This window comes from Arachis ipaensis, chromosome B7, assembly GCF_059453495.1.
Source record: "Arachis ipaensis isolate K30076 ecotype BB chromosome B7, ASM5945349v1, whole genome shotgun sequence".
NCBI lineage: Eukaryota > Viridiplantae > Streptophyta > Magnoliopsida > Fabales > Fabaceae > Arachis > Arachis ipaensis.
The window spans coordinates 122,223,986-122,250,057 of NC_142442.1; the positions used below are offsets into that span (position 1 = coordinate 122,223,986).

Below are 26,072 nucleotides of genomic sequence, written 5' to 3' on the forward strand. Positions count from 1 at the left end.
CTAGTTTAATTATTTTGATGTGGTGACAATACTTCTTGTTTTCTGAATGAATGCTTGAACAGTTCATATGTCTTTTGATATTGTTGTTTATGAATGTTAAATATGTTGGCTCTTGAAAGAATGATGAAAAGGAGACATGTTATTTGATAATCTAAAAAATCATAAAAATGATTCTTGAAGCAAGAAAAAGCAGTGAATACAAAAGCTTGCGAAAAAAAAAAAAGAAAAGAAAAATGGAGAAAAAAAAGGAAGAAAAAGAAAAAGCAAGCAGAAAAAGCCAAAAGCTCTTTAAACCAAAAGGCAAGAGCAAAAAGCCAATAGCCCTTAAAACCAAAAGGCAAGGGTAATAAAAAAGATCCAAGGCTTTGAGCATCAGTGGATAGGAGGGCCTAAAGGAATAAAATCCGGCCTAAGCGGCTAAACCAAGCTGTCCCTAACCATGTGCTTGTGGCGTGAAGGTGTCAAGTGAGAACTTGAGAATGAGCGGTTAAAGTCAAGGTCCAAAGCAAAAAAAAGAGTGTGCTTAAGAACCCTGGACACCTCTAATTGGGGACTTTAGCAAAGCTGAGTCACAATCTGAAAAGGTTCACCCAGTTATGTGTCTGTGGCATGTATGTATCTGGTGGTAATACTGGAAAACAAAGTGCTTAGGGCCACGGCCAAGACTCATAAAGTAGCTGTGTTCAAGAATTAACATACTAAACTAGGAGAATCAATAACACAATCTGAATTCTGAGTTCCTATAGATGCCAATCATTCTGAACTTCAAAGGATAAAGTGATACCAAAACTGCTCAGAGGCAAAAAGCTACTAGTCCCGCTCATCTGATTGGAGCTAAGTTTCATTGATATTTTGGAATTTATAGTATATTCTCTTCTTTTTATCCTATTTGATTTTCAGTTGCTTGGGGACAAGCAACAATTTAAGTTTGGTGTTGTGATGAGCGGATAATTTATACGCTTTTTGGCAGTATTTTTACATAGTTTTCAGTATGATTTGATTAGTTTTTAGTATGTTTTTATTAGTTTTTAAATAAAAATCACATTTCTGGACTTTACTATGAGTTTGTATGTTTTTCTGTGATTTCAGGTAATTTCTGGCTGAAATTGAGGGACTTGAGCAAAAAGAAGATTCAGAGGCTGAAGAAGGACTGCAGATGCTGTTGGATTCTGACCTCCCTGCACTCAAAGTGGATTTTTTGGAGCTATAGGAGTCCAAATGGCACACTCTCAATTGCGTTGGAAAGTAGACATCCAAGGCTTTCCAGAAATATATAATAGTCTATATTTTACCCGAGTTTAGATGATGCAAATTGGTGTTCAACGCCAGCTTTCTACCCTATTCTAGAGTTAAACGCCAGAAACAGGTTGCAAAGCAGAGTTAAACGCTAGAAATAGGTTACAAACTGGCGTTTAACTCCAAGGAAGACCTCTACATGTGTAAATCTCAATGCTCAGCCCAAGCACACACCAAATGGGCCCTGGAAGTGAATTTCTGCATCATTTACTTATCTCTGTAAACCCTAGTAACTAGTTTAGTATAAATAGGACTTTTTACTATTGTATTTACATCTTTTGATCATGTTTTGATGATTGAACCCTCTTTGGGGGGCTGGCCATTCGGCCATGCCTGGACCTTGTTCTTATGTATTTTCAACGGTAGAGTTTCTACACACCATAGATTAAGGTGTGGAGCTCTGCTACTCCTCATGAATTAATGCAAAGTACTATTGTTTTTCTATTCAATTCACGCCTATTTCTTCTCTAAGATATACACTCGTTCTTCAACCTGACGAATGTGATGATCCGTGACACTCATCATTATTCTCACCTATGAACGCGTGCCTGACAACCACTTCCGTTCTACTTGCAATAGCTTGAGTGCGTATCTCTTAGCCTCCTGGTTCATGACGCATGGTTGCCTCGCCTGACAACCGAGCCTTCCATTCCATGAGATCAGAGTCTTCGTGGTATAGGCTAGAATTATTGGCGGCCATTCTTGAGATCCGGAAAGTCTAAACCTTATCTGTGGTATTCCGAGTAGGATCTGGGAAGGGATGGCTGTGACGAGCTTCAAACTCGCGAGTGCTGGGCGTAGTGACAGACGCAAAAGGATTACTGAATCCTATTCCAGTATGATCGAGGACCGACAGATGATTAGCCGTGCGGTGACAGCGCATTTTGGACCATTTTCACTGAGAGGACGGGATGTAACCATTGACAACTGTGATGCCCAACATAAGCTTGCCATGGAAAGGAGTATGAATGATTGGATGAAGACAGCAGGAAAGCAGAGGTTCAGGAGGAACAAAAGAATCTCTATACGCTTATCTGAAATTCTCACCAATGAATTACATAAGTATCTCTATCCTATTTTATATTTTAAATTATATTTTATTTATCAATTCACCATAACCATTTGAATCCGCCTGTCTGAGATTTACAAGGTGACCATAACTTGCTTCAAGCCGACAATCTCCGTGGGATCGACCTTTACTCACGTAAGGTTTATTACTTGGACGACACAGTGCACTTTCTGGTTTGTTGTGCGAAGTTGTGACAAAGAACTAAGATTATGAACGTGCGTATTAAGTTTTTAGCGCCGTTACCAAGGAATGAACGATCACGATTTCCCACACCATTGGGCCCAGTGGAAGGATAAGAGGGAGGCGAGCCGCGCGTAGAGGAGAATGCCCACTGAACCAGTAGGATGGCCTCCTTAGCTTCTTCCCGCAGATGAACAAGATCCCCCTCCCGCGGGGATGAGCATCCCTCCCGTTCCCGGGAAAGGCGCCCTTTCGGAGGAATGGGAAGTGACAGCGCGAGAATAATACAGGAGTTGCGCCACAGGGTGCAAAACCTTGAGAGGGAGCTGGCGACCAGGGAGCGCTACCAGCCCGGCCTGAGTCAACCTCGTTTCCAGTCTCTTCAAAGGAGAGGGAAAGCCCAAGGAAGAAGCCCCCGGAGGAACCACGCCAGGTGTACAATGGGATCCTGAACCCCGCTGACCCGCGCGGAGTCAAAAGGCCTAGGGGAAAGTAGGGAAATACCGAGGAGACGGCCCTTAGCGAGACACGCCGAGGGGGAAGCGCGAGAAGAGAGCAGGGAGAGACCAAGAAGCCGACGAAACCCCATAATCATGGGAGCAACCCCTTTTCACCACTCCCTTCTCGAGGTCCGGCTGCCGAAACTTTTCGACAAGCAATCGGACATGAGAGACGACGGAACCCAGGACCCCCAAGAACACCTAACGGCCTTTGAGGCCAGGATGAACCTGGAAGGCGTGGGCGACGAGGTGAAATGTCGCGCTTTTCCCGTGACCCTGGCAGGACCGGCAATCCGATGGTTCAACGCTCTCCCTCAAGGGTCTGTGACGACTTTCGCGGACATAACTCGTGGTTTTCTAGCACAATTTAGCACGCGCATTGCCAAATCCAAGCACCCGATCAACCTTCTAGGGGTTACCCAAAGAAGCGGGGAACCGACCAGGAAGTATGTTGACAGGTTCAACGACGAATGCCTAGAGATTGATGGCCTGATTGACTCAGTGGCCAGCCTGTGTCTGACAAACGGGCTGTTGAACGAAGACTTTAGGAAACACCTCACTACCAAACCTGTGTAGACCATGCAAAAAATTCAGAATGTGGTGAGAGAGTAATGGAACATATCAAGCCAGGGACTCCCTGCTGCAAAAGTACTTGGAAAGGGTCAAAAAGTTGAGTGAAGAATTTGACGAGGTCGTGGTGCAGCACGTTCTAAGAGAAAGGAATACCCGAGCTGACCTCCTGTCAAAACTGGCGAGCACGAAGCCAGGACGCAAGAAACCGATCCCTGATCCAAGGATTAGTGAAGGAGCCAACAGTCACTTTACATATAACCCAAGCAGCCGACATCCCCTCATGGATGGATCCAATTACCGACTTCTTGGAGAAGGGAGAACTCCCTGAGGATAAGAATGCTTCGAAGGTGGTAAGAAGGGAAGCGGCCAAAGATGTGATAGTACATGGCCAACTATTCAAGAGGGGACTAAACCAACCCCTGTTGAAATGCCTACGCCTCGATCTAACGGACTATGTCTTAAGAGAAGTCCATGAGGGGTGCTGTGGCCACCACATCGGGGGAAAGGCTTTGGCCCGGAAGCTCGTCAGGGCCGGTTACTATTCACCCTCGATGATGGCGGACTCCCAAGAATTCGTGAAAAAGTGCAAAAAGTGCTAGGAAAATGCCAATTTCTATAGGACCCTGGCAACGGAGTTGAGTTTGCTTTTGGCCTCCTGGCCTTTCAGCCAGTGGGGGCTCGACCTCCTGGGCCCCTTTCTAGTGGGCCCCGGACAGGTCAATACTTAATCGTGGCCATAGTTACTACACCAAGTGGGTTTAGGCGGAGGCCCTGGCCAGCATATCGTCAGCAAATTGCCGAAAATTCAGGTGGCAGAAGGTGATCTCCCAGTTCAGAATCTCGGAGGTCGTAATATCGGATAATGGGACACATTTTGCTAACAAGAAGTTTGGTGAGTTCCTTACCGGTCTAGGGATAAAGCAAAGGTTCTCGTCAGTAGAGCACCCGCAGACCAATGGCCAAGTGGAAGCAATGAATAAAGTCATCCTCCAAAGCCTTAAGAAACGACTTGACCAGAAGAAAGAAGCATGGGTAGACGAACTCGCATCAGTTTTATGGTCCTACAGGACAACACCACGATCCTCCACTGGGGAGACGCCTTTCCGGCTCACCTACGGGGTCGCTGCGATGATCCCTGTGGAAATAGGAGAACCTAGCCCACGACTACTCCTTGGCGGAGTTGAGGAAGCAATGAAGAACAAGGTTGTCAAACTCGCGAGTCTAAGTAAACTCGTGGAGCTGACCTAGACTCGACTCGCGAGTTAACTCGTAGACTCGTACGAGTTCACCTGTTATGAAGTTTATATATATATATATTCTTACATAATGTATATTTACTCAATTCTAACCCTTCAAAATTAATAATATCAATCTTAAAGCACATAATAAATTAAAATAGTAGCATACATTATAACAAATATTTTAAAATATACATTCAAATCAACTATAATTATTCTTTTACAAATACAACATAGAACACACAAAATTAAAAATTCTAAATCTGTAATACTAAATCTTTAATTAAACATTGAACAATATCAAATAATCAAATTAAATTTAATCAAAATAATTAATTACTAATCATCCATGAATGGATGAACCATCTGGCCATCTAACATAAACGATAAGCAATAGGCTAAAATTAGAAGCAATAAAATTAAAAAAAAAACTAAATCAAGAAGTAAAGGCTCAAAAAAAGGGCAAAAGGCATACAAAAAATAGAGGATGCAGAAGAAAAGAAGGGGCAAAGTCCCAGCAACAGCAGATCGAAGACAAGGGTGCAGTAGGCAGCGGTGGTGAGGGTGCAGCAGCAGCACGAAACGATGGCGACAAAGAGTCATGGATTTCACGACGGTGCATACCAGAGTAGAGATAGGAGTGTAGGAGAAGTAGTCGAACTCGTGAACGGTGATAGCACGATAGAGTTGCGGATAGTGGAGATATGAAGAAATACAAAACAGAGGGCAACATAGGTAAAATTCACAAAGACAATGGTGCAAATCAGAGCAGAGATAGCAGACACAGGCGAACAACGGTGGCTTGACGGGGAACAACGACTGCGGCAGAACATGGAGAAAGTGAGATTTGAGAGAAACGACGCAAATGAGTGAGTTGTGGGTGAGTTTTCTTTCATTCTTTGGGAGTGTTATCGTAACCCTAATAAAAAAAAGTGTTTTTTTGGATTCAAAATAACGTCTTTTTGAGCAAAAATGAAGAAAAACACAATCTTGCTAACTCGGTCCTAAACTCACGAGTTTGTCCGAGTTTGACCGAGTCTAGCCGAGTTTACTCAGGATAGAGTCTATGTCCGAGTCAACTCGAATCCATATCTAAACTCATAAACTCGTACGAGTTTACGAGTTAATTCGAGAGTTTGACAACAATGATGAAGAAGGATCTGGTCGATGAGACCAGGGAGATGACCTACTTATCAGAGACGGCGTTAAAGTAGAGAATAGCCCTGCGGTATAATGCCAAAGTCCTTAAAAGGAGTTTTGAACCAAACAACCTGGTCCTACGATGCAACGATGTAGGTCTGCTGAGCCCAGGAGAAGGGAAGCTGGCAGCCAGCTGGGAAGGCCCGTACAGGATAAAGGAAGTGGTCGGTAGAGGAGCATATAAGCTGGAGCGACTGGACGGGAAGGAGGTACCCAGAACATGGAACGTAGGGAATTTAAAGAAATTCTACTCCTAGAAGCCTCAACGGACCCGGTGGTCAGTCGGTACCCCGATTTAGTAAAGAATCTACTGTTTACTTATCTTTAGTTTCATGTTCATTTGCTACTGTTTACTTACCTCGTTTGTTTAGTTCGTGAACTTAGCATGCTTTAATTACACTTTGTTGAACTTTAATAATTTATTTTTATTTCCAACTTACTGCCTTCAAGGCATCGTTCGGTTACTTTAACCAGCCAGTTCAATAAGATTGCGGCATCACAGGACTGATCACCCCAGGAGCCATCAAAATCATGAAGTACCACACTAAACAGCTACAAAAATATGGCCATAATACAAGTACTTAAATAATAAAAGCCACTTTTTGGCTTCTTTTGTTGTCGGTGTGCGACAAAATGGTAAATTGTTTTACAAAAACTACAAACTACCAGTTCAAAAGTACATAACACTAAGCCACAAGCGGCAAAAGGAAATTATACAAAATGCACAAGTCTTTACTTTTCACTTCTTCGGGAGGTCGACAATCTTGCCATCTTTAATGGTATTGAAGGCGCTAACGGCCGAGACATCGAAGTCGGGAGCCAGCAGCTTCACTTGAGCTTTAATCGCCTCCTCTGTGGCCCCGATGGCATTTCGAGTGTGCTTCACTGTCTGGTGCACGACTTCCCACACTTTCGTACATTTGTACCAGCAAGTACACTAGGTCGTCCAAGTAATACCTGAGCGAGTCAGGATCGATCCCATGAGGGTTGTGGTTTGAAGCAAGCTATGGTTATCTTGCAGGTCTTAGTCAGTCGAAATCAGAAGGTTGTGGATTGAGGCTTAATTGCATTAAAGGAATATTGTATAAATTACTTTTTATATCAAATAGAGTCAGTAATAGGAATATAGTTGAGGATTGGAGTTGCTTTGCCTTTCTGAATGAACTCTAGTAGTACTGTCTTCTTTGCTTGTGAGTGATCTCTTCTATGGCAGGCTGTATGTGATTGATGCCATGGGCTGTGGTCATCAATCTCCTATACTCTAAATTAAACGCCATTGGCCGTGGTCATCTAATCTGACAAAGGGTGAAGCTCTAGCAGTTCATTCTCTTGGCGATCCTACTCAAAACGCCACAGACAAGGTCGAATCTTCCGGACCAGAGGATGCTGCTTCTTTGGATTTTAGCCTATACCACGGAGACCCTAATTTCCATGGAAATTGGCTAAACTGGTGTCTCGAGAAGTCCCCAACGAAGTCTTGGATTAGCCGTCTGATAGATGTATAAACATAGCTGTTGGTTCGCGCTTTCTAGTCACGTATTCACACGAATCCAAGTAGACGCGGGTGTTTGTCAGGCATGTTCATCTTAGTATGATGAACAGAGTTGATTGTCACTGATCATCCTATTCACCATGTTGAAGAGTGAGTATACATCTTAGAAATAAATCAAACACGGATCGAAGAAGAAACAGTAATACTTTTATTAATTCATAGGACTCAGCAGGGTTCCTCCCCTCAACCTAGGAGGTTTAGAAACTCATACTGAAAAGAAAATACAATAATAAATGTGTAAAGTGGTAAAAGAAGTCTCCAAAGTCCCCGAATAACATAAATCTAATCCCTTAAATACTAAATAATGACTAATAAGGGTAAAACAATTTTTTTAGTGCTAAAATCTACTTTTGGAGCCCACTTGGTGAGTGTTTGGGCTGAGCTTTGATGAGATCCACATGCTATGAGGCTTCTAGTGTGTTGAACGCTGGCTAGGGGGTCCTCTCTGGGTGTTTGGACGCTGGTCTCTGCTCTGTGGGCGCTGGATGCCTAGAAGGGGGCAGGTAGCTGGCGTTGGACGCCAGTTTTGGACCTTCTAATCTGAATCAAAATATGGACTATTATAAATTGATGGAAAGCTCTGAAAGTCAGCTTTCCATAGCCGTTAAGAATGCTCCATTTGGACGTCTGTAACTCCAGAAAAGCTCTTCCGAGTGCAAGGAGGTCAGATCCGGATAGCATCTACAGTGCTTTCTCTGTCTCTGAATCAAAGTTTTGCTCCAGTTCTTCAATTTCAGCTAGAAATTACCTGAAATTGTACAAAAATACAAAAACTCATAGTAGAATCCAAAAATGTGAATTTAACACTAAAACCTATAAAAACTTAATAAAAACTAAACAAAACATACTAAAAACTATATGAAAATGATGCCAAAAGCGTATAAAATATCCGCTCATTACTGTCTCTTTATTTTTCTTCTTCAGTTCCACAACCTCAGCCTTAGCAGTGTTTGCCGACAAGACGGCATCGTCGCACTCCTTCTCCAACTCCTTCAGCCGACCTTGGGCAACATTGAACTGGCACTCCAGAGTAAGCTCTCACTCGGTAAGCCAGGCAACCGTCGCATCAGAAGTCTTGATTTTTTCTTTAGAAGTAGTCAGCTGTGTCTTCAGCGACTCCACCTCCAGTTTTAACTTTCCATGGGCATTGACGGCTGCCTGAAGCTTACCCTCCAGAGTTTGAGCCCCAGCCAAAATGGGTTCCACTTTCCTCGCTATGGTGGCAGCCCGGAGCAAGGTGCGATACACCCACTTGGCCCGGGAGGCAAGATCTCCACCATGAAAGAAGTCCTCCGTGCTGGGTAGGACTTGGGAGTCAATAAAGTTTCTAGCATCGATGTTCTTCTCCATTACGGTGAGAACTCCCTCGGGGCTAGAGGTCGGTTTTCTTTTCCTCGGATTATCAACAACGATGACCTCGGGCCCCGTCCCCTCTCCCGCGCTTTAAAGTACTTTTCTTTGAAACCATGAAAAGAGTCTTCGAACAACCCGAAAATCCGTCTACCCTGGGCTCTCCGAAAAGACATATATCCCTTCTTGGCTCTCCCTTCCTTTGAGGGATTCGTCAAGACAAAGAACCACAAGAATACCTCCACCGAGACTGGTAGCTCAAGATATTCGCAGACCATCTCGAAGCATCGGATGGAGGCCCAACTGTTCAGGTGCAGTTACGATGGCGCCACGTCACATCGGTTCAGTAGCGCCATTTGGAAGGGAGAGAAGGGGATACGAACCCACAGGCTGGTGAACATTGCTTTATACAACCAGATCTAATCAGCAACCCGGGGAGTGTTTAAGTTAAGATGGCATATTCGTTCCCGGTCTGTGGGAACGAACACGTCGTAATGATCCTCCTCGGGACCTCCTCCGCACAATTGGTCGGTTTACGAAACTCCGTGAGCTCCTCCAGAGTTATTCGCTAATTTGAGTATCCTTCACATCTGATGTCACCCAGGCATACCGGTCTACGGGAGCCCTCACAACAGGACGTTATGTCATACCTACAGTGGAGGCACCACTTAGTCAAACAGTTTGATAGGTCGGAAAACTGGTTAATCCAGAACCAGCACTACGCGTTACAAGCAAGCCTATCTATAGTAGCAAGCATATCTACAGTTAAGAAAATGATAAAAACAAAAACTAGAGATATAGTGGTAACCCCTCCTAAAAGCCTAACTAACAGTGGTGTCATCCAAGTGAAAAAGCATACACAACCTATGAACTACAAAGTGAAACGGTGGCAATAATAGCAATAGCAACATTCATTCACAAAGGATTGAGAAAGAAGTGCTTACCAGGAAGATTGCTGTCAAAGGAAACTGGAAAAATCCGAGGGAATGCAGTTGCAGTTGAATTGGAAGTGGATAAGGGCAGTGGAATCCAAAAATTAGGAGAGGAAAAAATGAGAAGGAATGGTGCAAAAGGGGGAAATGAGAAGATGAAACGTGAGAATGGGGAAAGAAAGTGAACACTGAGGAATAACTGCCACTATAGGGAAGCGCGAAAGTCAGGGGTAGAACTGAATTTTTTTCCAAACTTTCAAGTCAGCCATAATGGCATTAAATGACAGGTGCGGAGAACGAGGCAATGAATGACATTCTCTCGAAACGCTAAAACCCACTCGCGCGTAGGGGGCACGCCCCTATCACGAGTGGCCGACCCCGCGAGCACCCAACCAAAGAGAAAGTATAATGGAACGCGCCAACAACGGCGCCCACGACTATGGTTGACATGTTGGGGGCACTGTTTTGGCCCAGCCCAACTGGTCTGATGGCCAGGCCCGACCGGTCGACCCGACAGGTATGCAACAGTCGAACCGGCAAGAAACCTGAGACACCTCCTCTCTCCCTGTGAGGTACATGACAGCTGGAGAAGGAAATTTCCTGGAAGTGGGTTTGTTCCTGTGGGACCCGCCATAGGTGCAGACTATATAAGGGGAGGACCCTACCCCTCTCCCAAGTACATCACCTAACCCTCACCTTTTCTGCCACCTTGTATGGATTCTGACTTGAGCGTCGAAATCCCTTTTGCAGGTGGCTCCCCCTCTCATCACACCACCAGCCTGGGAGATCGAGAAGCTCCTTTTCTCTCCCTCCAACGCTTGCCCGGGAGGTCCAGTCACGCTCGAGCAACCCACATCTAGGTTTCCTGATTGTACACCCCGCATCTCCGACCCGTTCAGGAACCAACCGACTAACCGAACAAAGTTAAAAGCAAGAAAAAATAACTGTAAAAATATAAAAAATTAAAAATTACAAGAATTATATTAAAATGTATAAAAATTGACAAGTATCTAATTGAAAACGATAAAATTTAAATAATAGAAAAAAAAAGATAGAATTAAAATGACTAAAAGAAAAATGGAGTCGACCAATATTTACGTGGACTCTTGACTCATGTTTGTAAGGCCCACATCGGTTGGAGAGGGGAACGAAGCATGCCTTATAAGGGTGTGGATACCTCTCCCTAGCATGACGCGTTTTGACAAGTGAGTGTGGGGGGCTTCGGCTAGCATCCCTATCGTCAAAAGCAAAACCGTTAGGCCTTGTGTGCCAAAGCGGACAATATCGTGCTAGCGGGTGGTCTGGGCTGTTACAGATGGTATCAGAGCCAGAACCCAGATCGATGTGCCAGCGAGGGCGCTGGACTCCCTTAGGGTGGTGGATTGTAAGGCCCACATCGGTTGGAGAGGGGAACGAAGCATGCCTTATAAGGGTGTGGATACCTCTCCCTAGCATGACGCGTTTTGACGAGTGAGTGTGGGGGGCTTCGGCTAGCATCCCTATCGTCAAAAGCAAAACCGTTAGGCCTTGTGTGCCAAAGCGGACAATATCGTGCTAGCGGGTGGTCTGGGCTGTTACAATGTTTCCATGCGTCAGTGTAACTGGGAATTGTTAAAATCTGTGAATGTGTGAATGCATGGAAACTCCCCTAATTTAATGAAACTAATCCTATTTTTAGAGAAAAAATCTTAAACTAATTCATATAACCTTGGACTTCAAGTATTTTTAGACTTTAGACTTCAAGCAAACTTACACTTCAAGTAGTCTTAGACCTCAAACAAACATAGACTTCAAGTAGTCTTAAACCTCAAGTAGTCTTGGATCTCAAATAAACTTGAATCCCAAGTAGTCTTGAACCTTAAATAAATTTAGGCACCAAGAATAAGGTAACTTGACCATCGAGTTTAACTCATTCTTATTTTCTCCAACCATGGTGTGCTTCATACACATATGATCTTCAAATTTAACTGTTAAATTCTTTTTTACATCGATCATTTGTGCCAAATTTTTGGCACAACAAAATACTCTTTAAAATGTTAGATGACTTCAATTTTGATGAAGAAGCATTAAAAACTTCAAAACCACCTTTAAATTCAATCCAAAAGTAAATTTGAATTTATCTTCGTCTTTTGTATCAACTTTTACAAACAGGGCGAAGCTTAGTATATATGAAGGGGGCAATGGCCCTTCCCAAATAAATAAATTTTACTTATAAAGTCCTCAAATTTTATAATTTGGCCCCTCCTAATTTTATTTTTTGCTTTTTATTTAGTTGTATTTTCCATGTTAGCCCCTTCCTAAAAAGAGTTCAAGCTTCGCCCTCACAAGCGTATCTTTTATCTTGATTATTTGTCAACTACTTCTCTTTTTCTCTTTTGCAATGCACCTAAAGGACATAGCCATATTCATTTTTGACTTTTTTTTTACCGGATCAGAAAGTTTAATAAATTTTCACCAACCTTAGAGTATATAACTCTTACTTTGAGCATGCTGATGTCAAACTAAGTTTCTTGGTTCACCATCGTATTGACAACAAGTCCCTCAAATTCAACAAAGTTTGAGGTCAACTAACAAGAATTTTTGTCGACCTTCATATCCAGTATCTTGTTAGATAATTTTGACTTACTTTTAGTAATTTTCTTCTTTTGGAATATATTTTTCTTCAACAAAATTAAGAGATTGACATATAGATTGTGACTCGTCTTTTGTTTCGACTGCAAGCATATTGTTTTTGACCTTCAAAAGACATCACACAACTAACAAAAATTACCATTTCTTTAAAAAAGTTCTCATTTCTTACTCTTTTTCTTTTTGTAGCCTTTTCATCTGACAAACTTTTTCTATCAATTGAGCAAAGTCAATAAATTATTGGTTAACTATCTTTTTACTAATTTTGAAGTCAAGCCTATTAATCACTTTTTTTTATAATTTCAAACTCTAGGATCAAATTATAGTACTTATTTCTTATATTTTTTAATTGAATAAGATAGTCTTTCATAATCTCTTTCTTATATTTTTTATTGAGAACAAATTAGAGAGTGTAACATTTAATTATCCTCTAAAAAATTGATCATGAAAACTCTTTTCCAACAGTTTCCATAAATAGATCGACTTGGACTATAAATTTGAGAATCAAGTGAAAGCATTTGTAGTCAGAGAAAAAGAAAAATACCTCATTTTAATTTGCTCGTTATTAGCTAGAACTCCGATTTTCACTGTATAACGATCCATATGCTCGACAGTCAACTCCTCATTTTTTCCAAAAAAATTAATAAAAAATTTTGGAACTTTAACTCATCTAGAGAGCTCTGCTTGCAACACATGGTCAGAAAAAAGAGATATAAAATATAGTTTGTGAGTCAACTTTATGTTGAAATCTATCCTATTCAACATATGCTCGACAACTTGTATAATATTTTGCTCATCAATTTGGATAATATTATGTTGGGCAAAAACTGATTTTATTGGGAATTATTCACCACATCATTAAGGTTCTGCCCCTAACCCTCCAAATAAAGTTGATGACCTCCCAGCAGATTTGGTGCCTTATAATTATCCTGGACTATCCTAGTCAATTCATTCATTTGCGTTGCTACTTGTTCAAATTTAGTATTATCATTTTTTTGTCAAAAAGTTTAAGACAATTATCATTTTCTAAGTCAATTTGTTGACTAAATCATGATGACTTTCTGTTATTTGCTATCTAAAAACTGCTAAGAAATCTATGATGTTAGGAATAGTTGTCCCTCCATTGGGATTTTCGTCGACCTTTTTAAGAACAATGGGTCTTTATGTATTTTTTTAGGTGTCAAAGATATAATAGAAGTCGAACAAGGTACTTCCATTTGTGTCGATGACTGAATCGATAATTAACTTAGCTTGATCTTGCCTATACACATGGTTGCGTCAATATTGGAAAAATTTTTTGTTAAGGTAGTTGTGATATCATGAGTCCTAATATCATTAGTCCCAAATAAAAAGAATTGGCATTAAATATTGATATAAATGTGGATTGTATCTTTATACAACATCTTAGGAATTTATTCCAATAATTGAGTTCAACTGAACATTTGTATATACAATAGGAATAGTTGGATTAGCCAAAGATTGCGAATATTGAAATAACCCATACATAGGCCAATTTATCATATTTACTACAACAATATTAGGAGAAGCCACTGAAGTCACATTTCTGTTGTTCATATGTCTAGTCGGACTTTTAGTAGAAGTCACAGGTACTCGTATCGGTTCAGTGACTTGTGGTTGTGGAGATAGTATTATCTCTTTTGAGTCATAGTCTGACTCTTCAGTTGAAGAGGGTGACTGAAATGACATAGGAATAAACGTGTTTAGACTACTACAGGGTATACATTTACCATTTTATAAACACATACAACAATTTTAGGTAGCCAATCTTACATAAGTCCTACTAAGGGTGACAATTTGTTTTGCCTGGATTTTGGTTTTTCAACATCAACAGAAAATATTGACCAAACTTATATCAAGATCTCAATTCAAAGAGAAGATGCAACTCTTTTTTTTTAGTTTCTCTTAGGATTTATAGAGAATACCCAATAGATGTGTAAAAAATAATAATGATAGAAATCTAGAAGTAAGAAAGAACAAGTGCAAAATCATAAAGAATTAAAAATTACAAGACTTGTATTAAAATGTATAGAAATTGACAATTGTTTGAATGAAAATGCACAGAATTTAAATAATAGAAAGAAAAGACAAAATTGAAATTATTGAAAGAAAAATGGAGTATCTCAATACTTACGTGGATTTATGACTCATGTTTTCGTGCGTCTTTGTGACTAGGAATTGTTAAAGTCAGTGAGTGTGTGAATGCATGGAAGCTCTATGATGCGTGAGCATCTTTCCTATCTTTTCTTAGTGAATTTGTATTTAATTGGTTAAGTTTAATTAAGAATTAATTATCTTTTAGCCACTATGGATGCCACTTTGAGTCTTATACAATTCTGTTTATTTTAGGTAGCATTTGGTTAGATTTGATGGAGCTTCCGCAGGAAAAGAGAAGAAGGCTATATTGGGCAGGAATGACTTAGAGGATGGAGAGGAAGCTTGCACAAATGAAATCAGCACAAGAATTAAAGGAGATGATAGCGAGGAGCGACACGTGCGCGTGCTTGACGCGTGCGCGTGCCTGACGCGTGCGCGTGATTTGGAGCTTTTCATGGCGACGCGTGCGCGTACCTGACGCGTACGCGTGACACGCAAAGAAGACCATCGACACGTACGCGTGACATGCGCGACATGCAGAAAACGCAGAAAACACTGATTTTAAATTCTGATTTGAACTTTTATTTTTAAAATAGGAAAAGATATTATTTTAGTTTTAGAAGATAGATTTTAAATTTATTAGGATTAGATATAAAAGGGATTTCCAATTAGTTCACGGGGATTCCACCTCAACCAAAATATATTTTATCAGAATCCTTATTTTCTCTCTGAATCATGAGCAACTAAACCTCCACTGTTAAGGTTAGGAGCTCTGTCTATTGTATGAATTGATATTATTACTTTTCTATTTTAATTCATGTACTAATTTATATTTAAGAATTCTTTTCATTCTTTATCTTATGAATTTGGGTGGAACGGAAGTATGACCCTCTTTCTAATTGAGTTCTTGTATAACTTGAAAAAGCTCTTTACTTGAACAACAGCTTGAAAACATATTCTCCTAAATTTCTAATTATCTGGACTTAACGGGATACGTGACATATAATTCTCTTATATTTGGGTAATTAAGATTTCTATGGCACATAAACTAGAATTAAACTTCACCCCCTAATTGGAATTAATTGACCAAGGAATTGGTGGTTGATGAATTTTAGAGGAGACTAGAAAGGTCTAAGGAATTAGGGTGTCTAGTCACATATAGTTTGCCATGAATTAAATCTTGCATGATTAAAATAAATTAATAAGAAAAGTCAATTCAGAAAATAGATAACTCTGAAGCCTTAACTATTTCTCCATACTTTATTCCCAACTTATTTACTTGCCTGCCTTTAATATTCTGTCTATTGTTTAATGCTTTTGAACACCAAAACACTATTTTCTGCTTGCCTAACTAAGTAAATTAATCAACCATCGTTGCTTAGTCCATCAATTCTCGTGGGATCGACCCTCACTCACCTGAGGTATTACTTGGTACGACCCGGTGCACTTGCCGGTTAGTTTGTGGTTGTAAATTACGCACCAAGTTTTTGGTGCCGTTGCCGGGGATTGATAGTAATTAACAACTATTAGTTGTTTGATTGCTTAGATTAGGCATTTTAATTTTAATTTTATTTAAATTTTGCTTTATTATTTTCGAAAAAAAATTATAAATAAATAAATAGCACTAATATTTTTCTTAATTTCTGAAATTAAGTTTGGTGTTTCCTAGTTAGTCTTATTTTAATTTTTCTTATTTAATCTTCCTAACAATTTTGAAATTTTTTGTTCTATTTTAATAAGTAATTTTCGAATTTTAGAGTTAACTTTTTTTAGTATCTTTTATTTTATTTCTTTCACACAGGTTACCTCACTGGGAATTCTCTACACTCTGACGTAGAGATTCCCATCTTTTCTTATTTTCTGTCTGTTTATGCGCAGGAACAGAGCCAAGGAACATCTCTTAGACTTTGATCCTGAACCTGAAAGAACTTTCAGGCAGCGTTTGCAACAAGCAAGACTTTACAAGGCTGCAGAATCCACTATGGATCCTAATAATGTTGTTAATGCCAATGTGAAAAATTTGAATGGGGATGATCAACAAAGGATAGTGCTTGGCTCTTACTCTCTGCTCCTACTACATATCTTTATGGAAAAAGCATTGTGGTGCCTCCTATAGCTGCGAACAACTTTGAGTTGAAGCCACAATTGGTCACCCTGGTGCAACAAAACTGCCAGTATCATGGTCTTCCCTACGAAGACCCAAATCAATTTATTTCTAATTTTCTGCAGTTTTGTGATATTGTGAAGACAAATGGAGTGAACCCAGAGGTGTACAAACTCATGCTCTTCCTATTTGCTCTGAGGGATGCAGCAAAGCTATGGCTAGATTCCCAACCCAAGGAGAGTTTGGATACTTGGGACAAGGTTGTCACTGAGTTTCTTATTAATTTTTTTCCACCAAAGAAGCTGACTAAGCTTAGGGTGGAGGTTCAGACCTTCAGGCAGAAGGATGGTAAAACTCTTTATGAAGCTTGGGAGAGGTACAAGCTACTGACTAGGCAATGCCCTCCGGCCATGTTCTCCAAATGAACCCAACTAGACATCGTTTATGAAGGTTTGGGTGAAATGTCCAAGATGTGCTTAGATAATTCTGCAGGTGGATCATTGCACAAGAAGAAGACACCAGAGGAAACTATTAAGCTGATTGAATTGGTTACTAGTAACCAATATTTATACTCATCTAATAGGAATCATGTGAACTCAGAGACTTCTCAGAAGAGAGGTGTGTTAGAAATAGAAGCTGTTAATGCTATTCTTGCTCAGAACAAGCTTATGTCTCAGCAAATAAATTTACTCACTCAGCAGATGGGTGAAATGCAAGTCTCAGCTATCAACACCCAAAATTCACCTCAAGAACTCTCTTATGACATGACAGGTAATTTTGTGCAAAATGATAATTATGATTATACTCAATCCTCTTATGAATAGGTCAATTACATGGGGAGTGCTCCTAAAAATCCCAGTAATGATCCCTATTCCCAGACCTACAATCAGGAGTGAAAAAATCACCCAAATTTGGGTGGAGAGACCAACCTCAAAGAGCTCTGAGTTTCAACAATAATTCTCAGGGCGGCTTCCAACAGAACAATCACAATAACCGCCAATTTCAATCTCATCAACAACAACCACCTCCGCAGGAAAATTCTAATTCCCAAGAAGATTCTAATTGGGAGATGATGAGGAGTTATATGCAGGAAACCAGAGCATCAATCAAGAATTTGGAGATTCAGATGGGTCAAATAGCCACAAGAGTTAATGAAATTGATCAGAGGACCACTAATAGCCTTCCTGGTAATACTATTCTAAATCCAAGAGAGGAATGCAAGGCTATCACTTTGATAAATAGACAAGTGGCAAGTATTAAAGCACAAGATAATGAGGAGCCAGTTGAAAAAGAAGATTGCAAGGTTATTCAATTGAGAAGTGGTAAAGTAGCTGGCTCAGAGACCAAGGTCAATGGAGAGTTAGTTGAAAAAGAAGTTCCAGAGGAGAAGAAGGAAGAAGTAGAGCACGTCCCTCCAAAGCGTGCAGACAACCCATTCCCAGACTCTCTTGACACTTATCCTACATTGCCAAAGGCTCCTGAGTACAAGCCTAAAATGCCATATCCTCAGAGACTTCAAAAGGAGACCAAGGACAAGCAGTTTTCAAAGTTCTTGAAAGTTTTCAAAAAGTTACAAATCAATATTCCTTTTTCTGAGATTTTGGAGCAAATGCCTCTCTCTATGTCAAGATCATGAAGGAGCTATTATCAAAGAAGAAGCCTTTAAAGGGAGATGAGACAGTGGTCCTGACTAAGGAATATAGTGCCATCATTCAGAATAACTTGCCAAGGAAGATGCTGGATCCAGGAAGCTTCCAAATTCCATACACCATTGGGAGCACAACCTTTGAGAAAGCATTATGTGATCTGGAAGCAAGCATCAATTTAATGCCCTTGTCTGTGATGAAGAAGTTGCAAATCCAAGGGGCACAACCCACAGGGATAGCATTACAGATGGCAGACAAATCTATGAAGCCTGCATACGGATTAGTGGAGAATATCTTGGTCAAAGTGGATAAATTCTTCCTTCCAGCAGATTTTGTGATTCTTGACACAGGGGAGGATGAGAATACCTCTATAATCCTAGGAAGTCCTTTCCTAGCCACTAGGAGAGCTCTAATTGATGTAGAAGTGGGTGAATTAGTGCTCAGAGTGTATAATGAGCAACTGGTCTTTCATGTCTTCAAAGATATACATTCAGTAGGTAAAGAAGAGAGGTGCATGCAGACTGAGCTTATTGATCCAAACCTTCAAGAACTCCCTGATGATGCACAGCAGAAATTGCAACTCAAATCTCCTTTGGTGACAATCAATAAAATTCCTCCTGACACCAAACCTAAGTTTGGTGTTGGGAATGCATCATCCACCAAGGAGGAGGTTCCCAAAAAGAAGAAAATACCCAGGGGATGGAGAAACAAAAAAAATCCCCACTGAAGGTTTCTCCCCAGGAATAAAGGTAGTGTTAACTAGAAATCCAGTGTGGATTTATACAGTAAATAGAATCCTCTCTCTGGAGCATATTGAGCTAATTTATGAAATCGTCTTACTATTTTTTTATGTCTTTCTATGCCCCTCTTTGTTTTCAGTTCTTCTTTGCTTAAGGACAAGCAAACCTTTAAGTTTGGTGTTGTCGCTTCGCTTATGGCTTTTCTATGGGACCAAAGGGAGGTGAATCATCTTCACTGAGGATCATAGCCAGAGGAATGAGATGGCCACCAACATAACTGAGGTGGTTGAGTTCCTTTCATTCTATATTCCTTCCCGCTCTTACTATGTTATGTTCCGGTTTTCTGCTATTTTTTCTTGTTTATTGCATGATCCTTTATCAGTTAGATTCCTAGGTTCGAGTTTAGTTATGTTATTTTGAAAATATCTATTATTTGCTTTAATGTTGAAAGGTGCCTCATATATTGCCCGCTAAGGTTGAAATCAAAAAGAAAGAAGAAAAGATGTAGTGCATGAGAAATTGAGTTTAATTTTTAGAGTAGTCTCATTTATTCAAATGTGGTGGTATTTTCTGTGAATCTGAATGCATGACATGAACAATGCATATTTAAATTTAAATCAAAGAATGTTGATGTACAAGGAATAGAAATTTAGAGAACTATTATAAAGTCTCTGCAATAAGTAAAAGTTTAATCCTTGAAGCAAAAGAAACAGCATTGAAAAAAAAAAAGGATATAAAAGCAAGGTCCAAGGCTCTGAGCATCAATGACTAGGGAGGTCAGACATGATTAAAAGCTCAAAGAGTTGTTTCCCTAGTCATATGCTTGTGGTGTTCTTGTGTCAAGTAATCCTTGAGACAAAAACATTTAGAGTCAAGATCAATTGCAATTAACAGAGTATGCCAAAGGTTTTGAGCACCATTGTCTGGGAGTAACTGAAAGGAAAACCAGAACTTAAAGAGAGTTTTCCAGTTAAGTGCTTGTGGTATTTCTGTGTCAAGTAATTCTTGAGACAAAACATTTAAAGTCACGACTAGGCTCAAGGTGCAAAGCACCAAAGAAAAGAGAATTAAAGTAAATTTTGTTGTGTTCAAGGATTAAACTGGCGTATAAAGATAAGAGAATTCATAATATGATCCGGATTCCAATTCCGAATGACACTGACATCCCTCTGATTCAAAGGAGAGTGAGATGCCAAAACTGTTTAGAGTTACAATGAATAAACCCCATTTTAAGAAGAGACACGAGAATAACTGAACTCTCACCTCTCATGCAAATTCACATCTTAATCCTGTACTAATTTTGGTTACTTGAGGACAAGCAACAATTCAAGTTTGGTGTTGTGATGCATTAGCATCTTTTCTATCTTTTTCTAGTGAATTTGCATTTAATTTGTTGAGTTTAATTAAGAATTAATTATCTTTTAGCCACTATGGATACTACTTTGTGTCTTGTGCAATTCTGTTTATTTTAGGTAGCATTTGGTTGGATTTGATGGAGCTTTCGCAGGAAAAGAGAAGAAGGCTATATCGGATAGGAATGGCTTAGAGGATGGAGAGGAAGCTTGCACAAATAGAATCAGCACAAGAATTAAAGGAGATGACAGCGAGGAGCAACGCGTGCGCGTGCCTAACGCGTGCGCGTGATTTGGAGCTTTCCATGGCGACACGTGCGCATACCTGACGCGTACGCGTGAAAAATGAAGCTGTACAGCGACGCGTGTGCGTATCTGACGCGTACGCGTGACACGCAAAGAAGACCATCGACGCGTACGCGTGACTGACGCGTACGCGTGACATGCGCGACATGCAGAAAATGCAGAAAAAGCTAATTTTAAATTCTGATTTGAACTTTTATTTTTAAAATAGGAAAAGATATTATTTTAGTTTTAGAAGATAGATTTTAAATTTATTAAGATTAGATATAAAAGGGGATTTCCAATTAGTTCACGGGGATTCCACCTCAGCCAAAATACATTTTATCAGAATCCTTATTTTCTCTCTGAATCATGAGCAACTAAACCTCCACTATTAAGGTTAGGAGCTCTGTCTATTGTATAGATTGATACTATTACTTTTATATATTAATTCATGTACTGATTTATATTTAAGAATTATTTTCGTTCTTTATCTTATGAATTTGGGTGGAACGGAAGTATGACCCTCTTTCTAATTGAGTTCTTGTATAACTTGGAAAAGCTCTTTACTTGAACAACAGCTTGAAAACATATTCTCCTAAATTTCTAATTATCTGGACTTAACAGGATACGTGACATATAATCCTCTTATATTTGGGTAATTAGGATTTCTGTGGCACATAAACTAGAATTAAACTTCACCCCCTAATTGGAATTAATTGACCAAAGAATTGGCGGTTGATGAATTTTAGAGGAGACTAGAAAGGTCTAAGGAATTTGGGTCTAGTCACATATAGTTTGTCATGAATTAAATCTTGCATGATTAAAATAAATTAATAAGAAAAGTCAATCCAGAAAATAGATAACTCTGAAGTCTTAACTGTTTCTCCATACTTTATTCCCAACTTATTTACTTGCTTGTCTTTAATATTCTGTCTATTGTTTAATGCTTTTGAAAACCAAAACACTATTTTCTGCTTGCCTAACTAAGTAAATTAATCAACCATCGTTGCTTAGTCCATCAATCCTCGTGGGATCGACCCTCACTCACCTGAGATATTACTTGGTACGACCTGGTGCACTTGCCGGTTAGTTTGTGGTTGTAAATTCCGCACCACTCTCCTAACATATTGAAACTAATCCTATTTATAAAGAAAAATAAATTCTAAACTAATTGGTATAACTTTGGACTTCAAGTAAACTTACACTTCAAATAGTATTGGATCTCAGGCAAAGTTAGACTTTAAGTAGTCTTAAAACTCAAGTAAACTTCGATCCCAAATAGTCTTGAATCTAAGCAAATTTTGACACCAAGCATAGAATAACTTAACTACCAAATCTAATTCATTCTTATTTTCTCCAATGCTTGATGCACATATAATCTTTAAATTTAACTGTTGAATTTTGTCTGACATTGATCATTTGTGTCAAATTTTTAGCACAACAGTAGGTATAGGTATAAGGATTAAGGAAAACACAAAAATTTGGAGATTGAAACAAAAATGCTATGACTTTTATTTTGTAGATTTATCCAAAGCATTCCAACTACGAATCCCTTCATTTTTAACCCATCATCCCTCAAACACTATAGCCATTAGCCAAGCTCTCATCATCTCTACCTTCTCACCTCATTGCCTTCTTGTAGATTCATTGGATATCCAAAATCATAGTAAATAAGGACAAAGTTAGACTAAATTTTAGTGGGGTTAAAAGTTAATTTTGTAAAGTAATATAAAAGAGAAAATTAAATATTTTAAAAGATGCTAAATTAAAATTTTTATATGATTTATAAAGAAAAATTGAGATTTAGAGGGACCATTATCCCTCTCTTTGTATAAGGCTTCGACTCTGATAGTGAAAAAATATATATATGATAAAAAATATTGCTAGGCAAACGATATTAATAGTGAAAAAAATATACACGATGAAGTTCAAAAGATAAATCAACATACTCATCATTGTCGCTACTATCAATGATTTATGTTGGTGACAAAGCTAAATTATTGTTTCTATCTCTTTCTGTATCCATGAATGACCTTTGACACTTTCCATGTCTATATAGAATAAGGTAAAGAAGGATGGAGTCAATAATGCTAAAAAATCTATTTTCTTTTTATTGGCATCTCTATTAATGAGGTTAGTCAAGTAGGTAATTTACTCATTGGTTTAAATAAGTGTGGGAGTCAAATTCTACTTTGTGTAGGTAGTAATTTATTAATCAATAATAAATTTTTAAATAAAACTACAATCTATAACAAATTAATTTTTATCTTCTTAATCTATCATACTATAAAAAGATACTGTATTAAACCAAAATATAACTGTTTTTTTTTTTAAAGAAACGGTAATATACCTGATTATATAATCAATAGATAATTCTCACTCCACAAAAAGTACCAAAGTATTAAATTGACAAATTAATTAATGAACACTTGACCTAACTTGATTTCCAAATATTTAAGAATAAAGTATCGTTCTTACCTTTAGCATTTTAGGTAAATTCTATTTGTGTTTCTAATGTTTAAATTATTCTATTTGTATTTTTAACGTTTGAAAAAGTGATTCAATGTTATCCTGCCGTTAATTACACATTATGAGTTTTAGTTTGAATTTTGAAAATCTCTTCTTAAAGTTAAAATACAAATGTTTGGAACAGAATGGATGATCTACTTCGAAAAATAGGTCATCAAAAGTTGAAACTAATCCCTGCAATATTTACATAATTCACTCTTTTAGGAACATAATTAAACCTAAACACAAGTAGTGGGTACAATGTTGAAATCGAACACATTCAAGTGACACCTAATTGAGAATGAATACATTTAAGTAAGAATAATTGAAAAATACAATCTAATTTGCTAGTATAATTGACGGCAGGTAGAATAACATTGAATCACTTTTATAAACGTTAGAGATACAAATAGGACTTACCCCAAATATTGGGGACAAAAACGATATTTTACTCAAATATTTAATTGTCTTTTAGAAGTTTATTGTTTTATGAACTTTATATTTTAAGGTAAAATATATTTTTTTTTGCCTCTGAAATTTGTCAAAAATTTTAAAAATATCTCTAAATTTTATTTTGTTTTAATTTTATTCCTAAATTTTTTTATTTGCATCAAATATATTCCTGACAGCTAAATTTTCAGAAAATTTAGGACTAATCCAACAATAATGCAAGACAATTATATCTGATTTGCTTATGTTAAAATTTTTTTTTTAAAATTATTGTTAAATTGGTCCTAATATTTTCAAAATTAGCTATCAAGAGTATATTTGATTATACAAATCAAAATTTTTTAAAACAAAATTAAAATAAAATAAAACTTAATAATATTATTAAACTTTTTAACAAATTCCAAAGACAAAAAATATATTTACCGTATATTTTGTTATCAACAAAATTAAATTCGTACCAAACAGCATAGTTATCAACTTATCATATAAGAAGTATGAGACAGAAACATAATAATGAACAACCAGTACTTTTTTACATTAATTAAGAACACACTAACATACATTAATACATATATATGAATTATACTTAAAAGCACAAATTACACACAGTGACAGTGAGGTCCCTTCTTTTTGCCCACAATACATCATTTCCAACCACTTTTCCAACTTCTCTTATCTAATATATAACACAATAATAATCTCCCCCTAACTATGTGCTACATATTTTCACCCTTACTCAAGCTCATAATTAATCCACCATAATTAAGCAATATTCCAAGGAGAACAAGAGCACACACTGGTAATTTCAAATCATCAATTGACTCACTGATAAATGTCTGCAGCAGAAGCTGAAATTGGTTGGTTGATATGATTGAACATATTCATATTATTGGTGAAGAAATTTTCAGCAGCTGGTGTTGGTGGCAGAAGATAATCATATTGTGTTTGTGTATGATGATGATGAAAGGGCAGATTAGGTGGTGTTGTGTTGATGAGATGAACGATATGATTGAGTGATTGAAGCCTCTGAGAAAGTTCTTCCAACTGGGCCCTAAGGATTGAATTTTGAGACTCAACACACAAATATTGCTGTGTGGTGATGTCTATGCCTTTAAGGATTTCACTCTTTTCCTTTCCAAGCTTGCATACCTCACTCATAAGATCATCCATGTGATTCTGTTTCCTCATCCTTGATCTTCTTGCTGATTCCCTATTCGATTGCTTCCTCTTCTTCTTCCTTTCATCCATCATCATCAACAACATATCCTCCTCCGAACCCGAGCTTTGAAGGGTCGAGTTTCCGCTCGATGAAGCCATGGTTGTAACAGAATATAATAGAACAATGGATTGAGACGCAGGACCCCAGAAAAAGAGTGAGACAATTTGATTACACTACCTTATTTGGACGATGATTAGTCTTAATTATTAATAGTATTATACAATAGCGTAAATGAAAGAGAAGATTAATGAGAAAACATAGAACCAATAGAGGAAGACAACAGAGAAAGATTGAACAAGGTGGGTCCTGCGCCTGAGGGAAGAATTGATCATAAAACCGGAACGAAGGATTTCACTCAGAACTGGAGACATGAATATGAATAAACAGCGTTAACAAATCAGTGGCAGCAGCATGAAGATTTGTTGGTTTCCTGCAATGAAGAAATGAAAAGAAAGGGATGGAGATTAGAGGTTATAGAAGAAAGAAGAAGCAGAGGAGAAGGGGGAAGTTGTATGGGTGAGTGAAGGGTGGTTTTATAGAAGAAAAAGATGAAGAAGAAGAAGAAGAAGAAGGTGAAGGGGACAATGGAGGAAAAGACGTTGTACTAGAAACCAAAGTGATAGGAAAAAGAAGAGAAAGAAAGAAAGAAAGAAAGAGTAGGAAAAGTTTGGGCAAAAAGAAAGTGGAATTGGAATTGGAATGTGCTGCTACGCAGCCTACAAGGTTTGATGGAACAGAGAGTTGATTGGGTATGTGTGGTACAAACTCATTTCATCTACAATTTAAAATTAATTTATTTATTTGGTGGTTCGATCATTCTTGGGGTTAAAAATATAAATAAACGGTGAAGGCTAACGTGCTTTAGAAAAAAGTAAGAAGTATAATATTATGTAAATTCTAAAACTTAAATTTTAAAGATTAAATTTTAAATTTTAAATTTTAAATCTTAAATATTAAACTTTAAATTATAAAATTTTAAATTTTAAATTTTAAAATTTAAACTATAAATTTAAATTATTAATATAAAATATAATAAATAAAAAAATACAGTATTTCTTACTTAGTAAAAAATATTTAAAGATGAACTAATAGTTAGTCATTTATTGTTAACCAAAAGTCCAAAACCATTGGATTC

The 26,072-nt window shown here is 38.2% G+C and overlaps 3 protein-coding genes across 3 annotated transcripts; 2 read left to right on the forward strand and 1 right to left on the reverse strand.

Annotated features, from left to right (window-relative positions):
* Window positions 1-3,138: 3,138 nt before the first annotated feature.
* LOC107607573 (uncharacterized) lies at window positions 3,139-3,621 on the forward strand. The gene has a single exon (XM_016309508.1). The coding sequence runs from the start codon at window positions 3,139-3,141 to the stop codon at window positions 3,619-3,621; it is 483 nt and encodes a 160-aa protein (XP_016164994.1).
* A 281-nt stretch (window positions 3,622-3,902) lies between these two features.
* LOC148553950 (uncharacterized) lies at window positions 3,903-4,866 on the forward strand. The gene is made up of 2 exons (XM_088494928.1): window positions 3,903-4,201; window positions 4,428-4,866. Exons 1-2 carry the CDS (start codon window positions 3,903-3,905, stop codon window positions 4,864-4,866), a joined length of 738 nt encoding a protein of 245 aa, XP_088351054.1.
* A 19,360-nt stretch (window positions 4,867-24,226) lies between these two features.
* On the reverse strand, window positions 24,227-25,672 carry LOC107610083 (bZIP transcription factor 11). The gene has a single exon (XM_016312157.3). The coding sequence runs from the start codon at window positions 25,033-25,035 to the stop codon at window positions 24,541-24,543; it is 495 nt and encodes a 164-aa protein (XP_016167643.1). The 5' UTR covers window positions 25,036-25,672; the 3' UTR covers window positions 24,227-24,540.
* Between the last annotated feature and the right edge of the window lie 400 nt (window positions 25,673-26,072).